The sequence below is a fragment of the Geospiza fortis genome, unplaced genomic scaffold (genome assembly GCF_000277835.1).
Source record: "Geospiza fortis unplaced genomic scaffold, GeoFor_1.0 scaffold213, whole genome shotgun sequence".
Classification (NCBI taxonomy): domain Eukaryota; kingdom Metazoa; phylum Chordata; class Aves; order Passeriformes; family Thraupidae; genus Geospiza; species Geospiza fortis.
Window position 1 is genome coordinate 848,564 of NW_005054399.1, and position 14,001 is coordinate 862,564.

A 14,001-nucleotide genomic window follows, 5' to 3' on the forward strand; every position below is an offset into this window, starting at 1 on the left:
GCTGCTCTGGGGTGGCTGTGTGTGCTGGGAGCCTGGCAGGGATGTAAATCCCATCATTCCAGCCTGGAAAGGGGGGACACAGCCAGGGAGAGAAATGGGAACAGCCTTTAGGTATCTTCCAGAAGTGCTTTTGGGGGTTCTGAGTTGTTCCCTCCATCACCCCCGGCTCTGATGCTTCCAGAGGCACAAACTGGGATTTCTGGCTGTGCCCACCGTGCAGCTCAGCCCCTGGCACACACGGCAGGGGGACCTTGTGCTGGGAGCCTGGCAGGGATGTAAATCCCACCATTCCAGCCTGGAAAGGGCGGACACAGCCAGGGAAAGAAGCAGAGAAATGGGAGCAGCCTTTTAGGTATCTTTCAGAACATTTTTCAACTTTCAGTTGAAAACTTTCAGTTTTGGGGGGTTCTGAGTTGTTCCCTGCATCACCCCCGGCTCTGATGCTTCCAGAGGCACAAGCTGGGATTTCTGGCTGTGCCCACCGTGCAGCTCAGCCCCCTGGCACACACGGCAGGGGGACCTGGCAGCAGCACAAGCAGCACGTCAGGAGCTGCTCCAGAGCCACCCGAGCTGCTGATCTGTGCTCCTGGCAGCTCCCAGCGCCAGGGAGGGCTCTGCAGCACACACAGGTCACTGTCAGGAGATAATTGCCCAGCAACCCACGCTGTTCTCTGCCTCTCTGGCCCAAAAATCATCTCCACAAACGACTTTCAACTCTTTGTCCTCCCAGCAGCAGCGACCTGGACAAACGATGCCCTCAGGGTGGATGTTTTGCCCCTGATCCCTTCAGGAATGAAAGGAAAATGTTGATTTCTCTCCCATGTCCTGTTCTCTCCCCAGTGGTTTCGTTTATTCCCGTTTATTGATTGGGTGTGAGGCGGCTCAGAGCTGGGAAATTCCTGCCTGCTGTGCCTGGGGAGCAGAGAGGCAGAGATTGGTGCCCCTGGTCCCAGCTCTGCTCCAGGTGCAGCTCTGGGAGCTGCCAGCACCCCCTGGCCTCCCATCCCACCCCAGCCCAAAGGAATGAACCAATCCATGTATAGTCATGTCGAGAGACAGGGAATTACAGGATCCATCTGTCTGCAGCAAAGCCAATTCCCTCTGGAGTATATGAAATTAATTCCTTTTTTTTTCCTTTTTTTTTTTTTTGGATGTTGTTTTCTCTGTTTTACTACAGCCACAACTTTCAGATCCGTGCGGGACAAGGAGAGGACAAGGACAGGGAGAGAGGAGCTATTAATCTGGACAGGGATCAGGCAGGAGAGAAAACTCCTGGGAAAGTGGTCTCCTGGCCCATCCTCCCTGCTCTAAAAAAGCTTTGCCACTGATGCTCCGAGGGCTGTGCTCTGTGTTTTTCCCAAATTGGGAGTCAGGCTGTCTTTAGGGCTGTAAACCAGACAGTGCAAACAAAAATAGAGCTGGAAAAAGAATGTGAGCAGGGATGCCAAACCTCCCTCATTTCCAAGAGTCTCGCTCCTCTCACATCAGCTTTCCACCCCACTCCTAAAAAAGCATCCCCGCCCTGGAGCACAAACCCCAGGAGGAGCCTGCAAGGTGACATTTTCACTTCATTCATAATTCTGGGAGAACTCACTGGTTAAAAGCTGAGGAGAACCCACAGCTGGGTTGGCAGCAGTAGGGATGGAGCTGCTCAGGTGCCCAGGGGGAGAGGCTGCATTGCCACCCTGAGCATCTTTAATCCACACCTGGCTGCTCCTTCCATGCCTTCACAAGGATTTGCTCAGTTTTCTGCTTTAGAGGTGCAAGGCTCTGTTCCCATTCCCAATTTTATCATTCCTTGCAATAACTCAAAGTCACTAAAATTGGAAAAGACTTCCAAGGTCATCAACACACCACTAACCCACATCATGAAATGCCACATCCACTGACCTTCCCAACCTTTTCAGGGATGGTGACCCCACCACTGCCCTGGGCAGCCCCTTCCAGTGTTTAACCAGCGAGGAAATATTCCCTAAAAAGCCACATGACACATCTGCCTGGCACAGAGCACACTGCAATCCTGGTCTCAGGGAACAAAAAAACCCCAGGAAACACAAGATGGATGCAGGAACATCCTCAGCTGATGGTGCTCCAGCAGCTCCATCCCTCCCGTGTCAACCCACAGCACTCCTCGCTTCCCAAGGTGCCAAAGCTTTCCTGCCTCAGCCTTTCACAATCCCCTCTCTGCTCTCCCTGCTTTTCCTGGAGGCTCCTGGGAGGAGGGGAGCTGCTGGAGGGACCTGGCTGGGGCACTGTGACATCTCTGGGGTCCCTGATCACAGCTGGCACCGGAGCTGTGCCTGGCACTCGTCCTTTGTCACCTGTGGAACACACATTTGCTCCCCTGCTCAAAGCCACCCTCACCCTCCTCTCCCAAAGCCAGTCCCAGATGAAAAGCAGGGATCTGGCTGGCAGCAGAAGGAACAGACCCCACCAAAGCCCCTCTGAGGCTGTGGAAGTCACTCCATGCCCGTGTCCCTCTGCACAAAGCGGCCACACGGCGCCAACCCTGCCTGGCCTGGAGCTCATCAGAGCCACTGTCCCAGCACCAGGGACTGGCTGGGATCTCCACACATTCCTGATGGAATGCAGCTGCCAGGAGCCCTCTGCTCTCCTGCTGGGGCCTGGGTGCTGCTGGGTTTATTTTACCTGCCAGCTGAAACTCAAACCATCCTGGCTGCAGCTGCCCCGCGCCACGCCGGGGCTCTGCAGTGGGGCTGTGCAGGATCAGGGCACTGGGGATGGATCCAGATGGGGAAAAAACCCCCCCCACATCTGGGGGCTCCTGCATGCTGTGGGACTGAGCTCATCCCCAGTTTGCAGCAGGGAAAGGTGTCACTGTCACCTGCCTGTCACTGTCACCTGCCTGTCACTGTCACCTTCTATCCCAACCCCTCACCAGAGAGAACAACTGATGGCACAAGTGAGGGGAAGCAAGCACTGGGAAAGGTGCCTGCAGTCCCACAGGGAATTTTGGGATATTCCCATGGCTGATGAGCACATCCAGAGCAAGCAAAGCCCCCCCCCTGCTCTGGCTCTGCACTGGGGGCAGTTATGACCTCAGGCCTGCCCTGCTGAGGTGCTGCTCCTGCCTGCTCCAAGGCCCAGGAAGGGAAGGATCTCTGGGATCTCTTAAAACAGAGCTGGGGAGGAGCCCTTAAATTGGAGAAAAGGGGGAGAGAGGAGGCTCTGTGTGGAAGGCCGTGGTTTATCCATGACCACGACCCAGCAGCGAGCCAGGACACCTGGATTTTCCCTGCCAGCACTTCCTGCTGCCCTGCCTCAGATCCCCGATTCCCTCTGAGGTGGGAATGACACTTCCAGGTGGAAATCTCCCCATGGGAGCTGCTGCTGGCTCAGGGGAATCCCCAACCTGGTGCTGACCTGGCAGCAAGAGGGCCTGAATGTGCAATAAAACCATTATGGGACACTAAAGATGGAAAACATCCCTTTCTTCCCAAAGTTCCCCAGGAAAAGCCCTTCCCTGAGGTGGAGACAGATTCAGGTTGTGGAAAAAGCCAGATTTCCATCACTGCTGTGTTCTCCAGTGATCCAGCCAAGGCTTGGGGAGAGTTGTCCTCTCACTGCTGGGACCTTGAGAGGGAGCAGGGAAGGGAGAGCTCAGAATGCAGCTGGCACAGCCCAAACCCAGCACAAAGCACTCCTGAGTCTCACACCACTCCTACCACAGCCACAAATACACGCTGGGCTGAGTTTTCACATCCCAGCCTGGGCTGGGGGAATCAGTTTTCCTCAAATCCTGCCAGTGTGTGAGTCCTGAAAACTGGATCCTGCAAAAATCTGGGAGGGAGAAGAAGTTTTGCCAGCTGAAAGCGTGAACCTCAGCTCAGGGTAGTATTTTATTGACTCACAACTCAAAATAATTTCAGCAATTTGCTTCAAACATTGCTGAAAAATCCTGCTCTGCTTTCTGAGTAAGTGCTGAGCTTTCCATGCCAAACCAATTTTTCAAGCCAAAATTGACAAACGCTAAAGCAGGACGTCACTGCTGAAGCGAGCACTGCCTTCAATCACACAGAATGACTTTTACTCCAGAATAATGAAATGTTCTACTCAAAACCAACACTCCTCTCACTCTGACAAGCCACGGACCACTGGGTGCACCTCAAGGTCAGCTCCTGCTCCAAAGGCAGCTGCTCCCAACGAAACATGCCATGGATGAGGGATCAGAAAAGCAATTAAAAGCTCTTTGAACAGCAATAGCTTGGAACAAATACTAATTTGTGCTTCTCTGCTGAGGAGAGAATATAAAATAACGTTCCTCGTGCCATTTGATGTAAATGGAGCTTTTTATGTGGAATCATTACAAGTATCAACAGCTCCTTCGGTGAATTCTTCTGGGAAGCTGAGTGGGGGGCTCGTGGATCATTTCCCTCTGCAGGGACCACACCAGCACGTCTCCTGGAAAAATGAGGGCTCTGTCCTTCCCCTGGATAATCCCAGAGCTGGGGATCGAGGCAGGCTGAAGGAGCAGCAATTATTTCCTCAGAGCACTCAGTGATGCTGACTCTGGGGCAAAAAGGAATCAGTTTTCCACTTGGGAACGTCCTGGGATGGGATCCCTGTGCCAGGTATCCCAGCCCACGAGCCCAAAGGTGGTGCCTTTGGAGTGCCCTGCTCCCAGCTCAGTGCTGCAGTGCCATGGCACATTCTCAGATCCTCTGGAGAGCTGTCAGCTGCAATGAATGCAGAACAAAACTCATCCAATGTTCTGAAATGGCCTGGAAGATTAATGCAAGGATTGCCTCTCTCTTTGTACTTGGCTCTCCTCATCCGTGGGAGCTCTCCTTGTGCTGGGGATGGATGGATGAATAAATTAATAAATAAATAAAAAATAAATATATAAACACAGCACTGGAGAGGAGAAGAAAACCCAGGGAAGACTCCACAGCAGGCAATTAACCTTTGAAATCCAAGCTGTGCTGCTGCTGCTAATGAACAGCACCCTGGAACCTCTGAGTTCCCAGCCATGTCCCAGGTGGAGCTGGCTGTGAACCCTGAGGATGTCCTGGGCAGGATCTGACTGCTCCCAACACCTGGAATGCCAAGGAAACACTTCCCATCACCATCCTACCACCAAGGGGCTGTGCTGCCCTGAGAAAAGCTCTGCACAGCAGTTCTGATGTCTCCTCACCTTCCCCAGGAGCTGTCACTGGACAGGATCCCCTGGAGGGTTTGGAACAACACTTTGAATATGTGTTAGGGAGAGATTCTCCCCTGGGCAGGCCCTGGCACAGATTCCCAGAGCAGCTGTGGCTGCCCCTGGCTCCCTGGCAGTGCCCAAGGCCAGGCTGGATGAGGTTTGGAGCAGCCTGGGATGGTGGAAGGTGTCCCTGCCATGGTGGGGGGGAACGAGATGATGATGATGATGTTTCAAGTCCCTTCAAACCCAAACCATTCCACGGTTCCATGACTCACCCAAGCTCTGTGCTCTAAAGAGGCTGGTGCCATTTAGCCAGGAGCAGCCAGGTGAGTGGACTGGTGGGAATTTCACATTCCCATAAAAACACAGACTGAAGTCCTGAGGGGTCTTGGGTGAGGCCAGGGCTCTCTGTGTCTGGAGGCAGCACCCGAGGCTGTGGCAGAACAACCCCAGCTCCTCCTGATCTCTGCTCCCTCTGACAGGATCCAGGGAATGGGATGGAGCTGTCCCACAGGAGGGTCAGGTTGGATTTCAGGGAAAGGCTGCTGGGCACTGCCCAGGCTCCCCAGGGAATGGGCACAGCCCTGAGGCTGCCCGAGCCCCAGGAGGGTTTGGACACCACTCCAGGGATGCCCAGGGTGGGGTTGTTGGGGGTCTGTGCAGGGCTGGATGGTCCCTGTGGGTCCCCCCTAACTCAGGATGTTCTGTGACTCCAAAATCAGAGAAGTCCCAGGAGCTCGGTGGGTTTTGCCTCCAGCCTGGCACCTTCCAGCCAGGATTCCCTCATCCAGCCGAGCTGGACAATGATGCTCCACTGCCTCAAGAGGGCTCCGTGAGACTTCTCTGCAGAGCTCTGCCGCGTCCCAAGATGAGAGGAGGAACAGCAGCAGGGCCAGCCCTGCTCCATCTCCCCTCAGAACCCCTCACCCTCCCCACACACACAGCACTGAGGCTTTGGCTCAATAAAAAGCGATTTTCTGTGTCCATCTGTCTGCAAAGCCACTGGGGAGTACAGAGAAGTTTGGGGGGGAAAAAAGGAAAAATCCATGAGTAAATTTTATAAAAGGGATTGGGCATTTCCCTATGGACACTGAGGTTTGGGATGGGCCTCCCTGGGTGGCTGCTCTGCTTTGTTTGCAGTTTGATCCAACCAGACAATGGCCTAAAAAAAAAGTGGTGAAAGTCAAGAGCAGAGAAGCTGCTGAAGCTGTTTCACTCTGCAGAAATGGTGGGAAGTGTTGGTGGGACAGGTTTCCTAGAGAAGCTGTGGATGTCCCATCCCTGGATGTGTCCAAGGCAAAGTTGGATAGGGAGCAGCAGCCTGGGACAGTGGAAGGTGTCCCTGCCCATGGCAGAGTGGATGAACTTTACAATTCCAACCATTCCAGGATTCTGTGGTTGTGTTCTGCAGGGATCCAGCAGAGCCCTTCCCATGCTGCCACCAACAGAGCACAGGCTCCCCTGGATTCCCTAAAAACTGCTCTTGGAGTAACTTGGAACAGCAAGGAAAAGAGAGGAGAGCCACAGAGCAGCTCCTAAATCCTTTTAACTTGGGGAACAGCCGCTGGATTTGGCAGGATGGAGAAGACAACAATGACAACACTCACACCTGGTTACAGCCTGGAAAGGCTCAGAACTTCCCACCTGGAACACTCTGGGGGCAGATGCTGGGCAGCACCCAGCAAGCTGTGATCCCACTGTTGTTCCTGTCAGGCTCATGGCCCCAAAGGGAGCCATTCCCTCTCCCTCCACCCCAACACCCAGCTCTGCCTCTGGGGCACTTTGCCCAGACACCTCCTGCTGCTCTCCACACCAACCAGCCCCACCCCAGCCTTGCAGCCAATTCTCACACGAGGGGGGCTCCCAAATCCCCCCCACTTTGCCCACAGAAGCCACAGAGTTTTGTGCCAAAATCCAGAGCAGTTTCTGTTGGATTTGGACAGTGCCTCAGCCCCTGGGACCCTGCTGGGAGGTGAGGCGTCACCGAGCTGGGCTCTGACACTCCACGCCTCATTATCCCAGTGTCCCAGGCACGTGGGAGAACTTTTCCAGGTTTCACTTCCATTTTCCTCCCTTTTTATTGGGCAGTGCCTGCGAGCAGAGCTGGCAGGAATTTGCCACTCCGCAGCCAAAAAGCTTCGGAATCTTTATTGCCATTGGCTTTGAGATGCCCTAAAGCCAAGCTTTTACAAGGTAAAATCCAATAAAAGCCAGCCAGCTACAGCTCTCCTTTGTTAGCAGCAAGGCTGTAATTATCCCAATTCGCTTTTATGGGACTGATTGGGGACACACTCCATGTGATCCTGGATTTTCTCCTGCTGCCTGCCTCAGGTTTTCCCCAAGCTCCCATCACGGCAAAATCCAAGGGCTGACAAAGCTGTATCCGCCTGACAAAAGAGTATCCATGCAGAAATGAGGGATGAATGGCCTATTCAGAAGCTACTGACAAGGTGTATTTCCCAATTTTAGAACTTCTTGTGGAACAACGAAGCAGGATTCAACAGGGAGCTGACAGGGACAGCTCAATCTCTGCTGGATTTGGACACTTTGCTGTAATTCTGATTTGTCGTTGCATGGTTGAGGCTGTTTTAGCTGAGTTCTGGTTTTTTTTTGTTTTGGAAAGAAAATAAGTCTCAGCCTAAAATAGGGGAGGTTAAAGCACAGGAGTGGAGAGAAAATGAAGTAGCAGCACTCCAGAGGGTTTTTTGTCATGGTCCTGAGCAATGCTTAATCCCGGGAAATGATGGAGAAGGAGCTGCAGAACCTCTCTCGTGTCCTGCCTTTGGGTGGATTATGCTGCTCTGCCTTTCCTCCTCATTCCCAAACAGATAGACCATGGAAGAGAGGAGGAGCAGCTTTAAAAATAACCCTGACCTGGTCATGACCCTGCAGGGAAGGTTTTGGGGAAGCACTGGATGCCTTTGATCCCAGAAAACAGACCGGGCCTCGTTGGGATGCGTTTCCTGCACCTGACACAGAGGTGACACGAGAAATTCCCGAGCACGCCCCGACAAAACAGTGGAAAATCCCCAGTTTTTCCAAGCAAGAAAAGCCCAGAAGAACAGAACTTTGCCAGGGTGAGCAAGTGGAGATGCTCTCCTGCCTCAGCTCCCTGTCCCATGGCACAGCCCCTTCAGTCCCAAGCTGTCCTCAGCTCCAGCTCCGCTTCCTGCCATCCCAGCACTGGGAAGAACAGCACCATTCCTTTTCCCTCCCTCCAAGCACTTCAATAAAGTCCTATTCACACCCTGTGAGAGCAAATTAAAGGGTTTGGAGCCTTCAGGGACACCCTAAGTTCTTTTTCTTTGTTGCTTTTAGTATTGCCTGATAGTTTAAGTCTTATTTGAAGCTCCAGATCAAAGAAGAAATTTCTGCCTGGGTTATCTCCAGCACAACCATCAGACCAAAGGTATTTCCACCACAAAAATTCCTACTTGTATGAATAATTCCCAGCCAACGAGCAGCCAGGCTCTGAGCAGACACATCCAACACTCACATTTCAGCTCTGCACACCCCAGCAGCACTTCCAAGTGTCCCACACCCCAAAGGTTTCTCCTGCTTCTCACGAAATCATCTTCAGCCCCATTTCCAACCACAAAAATCCTCCTCCTCCTGACATTGCTTTAGAGCCACCCCAAGCCACCCCTGCAGGAGCACCCAAACCCCAAACCCCAAAGAGGGGTCACTCACCTGCTCGTGGTACTCGATGCCCATGCTGAGGGTGTTGATGAGGATGGCGATCATGATCCCGCGGTTGAAGTACTTGCTGTCTACGATCCTCTTGAGTTTGGTGCCAAACGCTTTCCAGAGCTTCACCACCTTGTTCCTCTCCTTGGCCTTCTTCTTCTTCCTCCTCCTCCTGCCCCGCTGCTGCTGGAGCTGGTCACGGTGGTCCCCGTGGCGCAGGTCCTGCGTGAACTCGTAGACGCCGTTGCTGTCGGAGTCGCCGTTGCTGTCGGAGTCGCTGAGGGCGAACTCGGGGTCGTCCAGGAGGCTGGCACAGAAGGGACAGTCCTGCAGCTCGCAGCTCAGCCCGGGGCCACCAGCGCTGGGCAGGGCCCCGGCCGCACTCAGCCCTGACAGCCGGCTGGGTGTCCGGTGGAGACCTGCGGGGCAAGGGCACCGTGAGACACTGAGAGACACCACAGAGAGACACCACTGAGAGACACCACGCAGTGAGAGCCACTGAGAGACACCACTGAGAGCCACCTGGCACCAAGAGCCACTGTAAGACACCACCGAGAGCCACCATACACCGAGAGCCACCATGAGACACTGCCGAGAGCCACCAGACACTGAGAGCCACTGAGAGCCACCATGCACCAAGAGCCACTGCTGAGAGCCACCACACACCAAGAGCCACCACAAGACACTGCTGAGAGCCACCACTGACCATGAGACACTGCTGAGAGCCACCAAGAACCACCACTGAGAGCCACCATGAGACACCACCAAGAGCCACCAGACACTGAGAGTCACCATGCACCGAGAGTCATTGAGAGACATCACTGAAAGCCACCATGCACTGATAGCCACCACATGCCACGAGCCACTGAGAGTCAGTGACCACCACGAGACATCACTGAGAGCCACCAGACACTGAGAGCCACCATGGGCCATGAGCCACTGCAAGACATCACTGAGAGCCATCGTGCACCAAAAGCCACCGTGGGTAACCAAAAGCCACCATGCATCAGGAGACATTGTGCACCAAAAGCCACCATGCACCAAGAGCCACCAAGAGCCAGTACACACTGGGAGCCACCATGAGCCACCGCATGCCAACGAGAGGTCATTCCCCCTTGTCCTGTTGTTCCCTGGGAGCACAGCCCGACCCCCCTTGGCTGTCCCTCCTGTCAGGGACTTGTGCAGAGCCAGAAGGTCCCCCCGAGCCTCCTTTTCTCCAGGCTGAGCCACCACAGCTGCTCCTCACAGGAATTATTCTCCAGACCCTAAAAAAGCCTTCCATCCCTCTATCCTCCCAAGCAGCTCTGGTGGTCCCCTCATTTTCCCCTTCTGGTCCCCTTTCCCACCCTCTACCCCCTCCACGGGCTCTCCATGGAGTGTGGCCCTCCTTTTGTGTCCTGGGCTGAGGGAAGAGTGACGGTGCCATCCCTCCCTTTCCATTATTCCTGATTATCCCTGGGCAGCTCCCATCACTAACGATCTCTGAGCGCTATCAAGCTGTTCCACCCAATTTAGCCACCACTGCCATTTAGCTCCTAATGAGGAGGGAGAGGGAGAAGGGACCAAAGGTGGCTGCTGGGATCACAGCTCGGAGAGTCACTGAGTCCCCTCCGTCTCCTTCAGCCTTTAATAAAGCTCAGGTGGATTCACTGCCTGAGGCACAGGGCCGAGCCTTCAGGGGGATTTCAAATCAAATAAAATTAAAATTGTGGTGCGAGGAGAAATGCTGGCTGTCCTGGAGCCAGGGAATGGAAGGACAGGGACAAGAGTAACTGGGATGATTTGGGTGGAACGACACCCAGATTTTATTTCCTCATATTTAGGAATCCAGTCCTTAAGTTTCCTCATATTTAGGAACCTTATTCTCAGTCTCCTTATATTTAGCAACCAGATATTAATGGCATGAGCACAGGATGCTTCCCACAGAATTCCGTTTAAGCATCAGTTCCTTGAGATTCAGGGACATAAGGCAAAGGGACAATCTTCCCCTCTCACAGAACCATGGAAAAGACCTCTAAGCTCACCTCTAAGTCCACTAAACCACATCCATAAGTGCCACATCCACGTGGTGCCTGTCTGGAGGTGGGATGGCGACCACTTGGATCAGTTTTGAAGCAGTGGCTGCTCCTGGCTCTGAGCCCTGGAGCTTGGAGCTCACCCAGCAGGAACGCTGATTCCAGCCCCAGCTCCAAACCAAGCCAACGCATCCCTTCGCTGGAAAACCGGGATGTGACAAGAGTCAAAACACATTTTCCTTGCCTGAACATCACATGGGTATCAGTGGCCTTCAGAAGGGCCTTGGAGGACGGGCCTGGCTCCTGGGCATTGCGTCACAGCCACAGCCAGGATCAGGAATGTTTTGCCCCTTGCGTGGTGCTCCCGCTCAGGACTGAGCCAAGGGGGGGAAGGCTCAGCCCAGCCCCAGGAGCAGCACAGGGAGGGGGTTTGCCAGATGGCTTTTAATGCTATCAAAGTGTTAAAAATGATATGAAAAGCCCTGGCGCCGCAGATGTCTTCAAAATACCAGAGTCTCCTTGGCTGCCTGCTAAAATAACCTCCAGCATTGCAGGGCACGGGAACACGGGGAACAGGCTGTACTCGGAGCTCTTCAAATCCACAACAAAAGAGGCAGGAGAATGCTCTCTCCCACCACTGCATCCTTCCCAGCAGACACCAACCTGGCCTCCAGCTGGGGCTGGGAGAGCCCAGGCTGTTAATGCTCCTTAGAGCTCTCAATTAGCACTTCTGTGCTCTCCCTGCACAAATCTTGCACTGAACACGCTCTGCTTGTTGGCTTGGGAAAAAAGAGAGAGAATTAAAGGCTCTTTGTTTCCCCAAAAAAGGCTGAGGGAGGGCCGGGAGAGCTTGGGATTCTTGCTCGTGGCTCCTTTGCTGAGTTTTAGGGATGGAGAAACGGGAATTGGGCTGTGCCTGGCAGAGCTCCACCCTAGTGCTTAAAGATCATCCCAAAGCCTGGAAGTCACATCCAGCACCCCTGGAAGTCACACCCATCACTCCTGGTGCAGAAGTGACCCTGACCCAGCCCTGCAGGAGTGGCTGAGTGGGAAGAAGGGCCTGGAAAGAGGCAGATCCATGGAAGGGAAGATCCATGGGCACTCACAGGGTCTCCAGGTCTGCCCCAAATCCCTCCCCAGCCTGTTTCTCTCAGGGGATGGATGAGCAGCCTCTCCCCACCTTCCAGCCCTTCCCAGCTGTGAGCACACTTCTGGAAGAGACAAAACAATTCCAGGAGATTTGTTTAAAGCATTTTGGCATCCTCTGGGCTGAAATCCCTCTGTGGAAAGAGGACACTGTAATTGCATTATTAATGACAACTCAATCTAATCCCAGCTTTCAAAGAACCACCCCAGGCTGCGGGAAAATCTCCTAAATCACCGAGTTGGCTCGGGGATGTCACAGTTGGGACTGAGATTTGGGCCTTTCTTCTCCTAAAAAGGACCCCAGCAGCAAGCAGGAGGATCCAAACTCTGACTTCAACAGCTCTCCTGCTCCTTTCTTTCCCAATTCCAGCCTTCTGCAGAGCCTGGGTTTTTATCTCAAGGTAAAAACGCACTCTCCAAAAAACCTTCACTAATTGGCACAGCTAAGGATGAAGCAGTGATTTATAAAAAGTCCTTGCTGAACAACAGAACTGTTGGCAGTAACCTTGCCCCCCGTGCCAAGCTCCCGAGCGTTCGGAAGCGCCTGCCCGAGGCAGTTTCTATAAACAATCCACTTTTACCCCTTTGTGTGGTCCTTAAAAACAACAAAATTAACAAAGGCAAGCCTCCCGAACCCTCTGTCAAGCAAGCTTTCCTGTGACCCCCTCAAAGCCAGGCTTGGTATTTTTTCAGCACATCCATCACCAGGGTAAATATTTGTGTCCATGCAGACGCAAATAAACAGTTTTGGAAAACACAGGCATTGAAAAAACCAAATGACGAGTTTGGCTTAAAGAGATTAAAAAATAGAAGCTGGATCTTTGTGACTTTTCACTGTTGGAGGGCTTAAGAGTATTTTGCAGCTTTTAGCTCCAGCCACGAGGACTGGAAAAACATTTTATAAAGTAGAAATCCAAGTGTTGCGTGTAATCGCTGCTCCAGTGGGTGATTTATATGTGAGGGGAGATAAAACCTCCCTGGCTGTGCTGGGGTGGCTGCATCTGTGCAGAGAGGATGGGACAGAGGCACTGAACAGTTCCCCAAAATGCTCCCCAGATTGAATGGAGCCCCAAATCTGCAGCAAAACTCAGTTCCACATTTCTACTGCACACAGGGAAAGCCTGAGATGCGCAGCTCTGCTCCTGTCCTGCCCTCCACACGTCCTCTGAGCACTGAAACTGCTGCTCCTCCTTGCCAAAGAGAGATTCAGAGGCTCCAGGGCCCAGCAGAGCAGAACTGGAAGTGTCTGGTTCGAGTTCTTTCGGTGCCTGCCTGTTTTAAACATCTCAGTTTTCTTTATCTTCTGCTTCTCCTGCAGATTCCACCTGCTCATCCTTTTCAAGGCACCATCTCCCAGCCCCTGGGGGTTCTCTGCTGGAGCTCCAGCAGTCACTGGAGCTGTAATCCCAGGGGCTGCAGAGCTCTGGGTTTGGGTGGGAGCAGTGGGAGCACCTCCAGGATATCACAAAGCACACGAGAGCTCAAACCCTGATTTTGTAACCACAGCAAAGAGGCCTCCAGCAGCGGCCCGGCCCATCCATGATGACAAATCCAAGGATTCACCTGTCCCACAGCACACTCCCAACCATCCCAACCCTCAGTACCACACACTAAAACCTCAGCTCTGGAGCCATTTACCCTTCTCCCAAACAAACCCCAGCTCTGTTGCCCTTACCATGCTCTCCCACCAGCTGCTGCAGCTTCCCGTAGGAATCCAGGCCCAGACTCCCGGGGCTGTTCCCCACGGCCGCCGGAGAATTCCCGTTCCTCTTCCCTTTGGGCAGGGCCGCTGAGCCGGCCCTGCCGCCGGGCGAGGGCAGGATGGTGGGGTAGTTCATGCTGCCCTGGCTGCCCAGCCCGGCCAGTTTGCTGCCCACGGGGCTGCTGGCGGCCCTGCAGCCCCCGGGAGGCCCCTCCACGTGGCAGTCGGCGTGGTAGATGCTGTGCACGGCCCCGGCGGGGCCCTGCGGCCTGGGCGAGGCGGGCGGC

The 14,001-nt window shown here is 53.8% G+C and overlaps 1 protein-coding gene across 1 annotated transcript in view; it reads right to left on the minus strand.

Moving 5' to 3' along the window:
* CACNA1H (calcium voltage-gated channel subunit alpha1 H) overlaps nt 1-14,001 on the minus strand; it is a gene marked incomplete at its 5' end in the record, with an annotated part of 109,398 nt that overhangs the window by 64,146 nt on the left and 31,251 nt on the right. Inside the window, 2 exon segments of the mRNA XM_031061064.1 lie at nt 8,855-9,270; nt 13,688-14,001. The exon segment at nt 13,688-14,001 is cut by the window's right edge and continues 42 nt beyond it. Coding sequence (XP_030916924.1) covers nt 8,855-9,270; nt 13,688-14,001 — 730 coding nt within the window.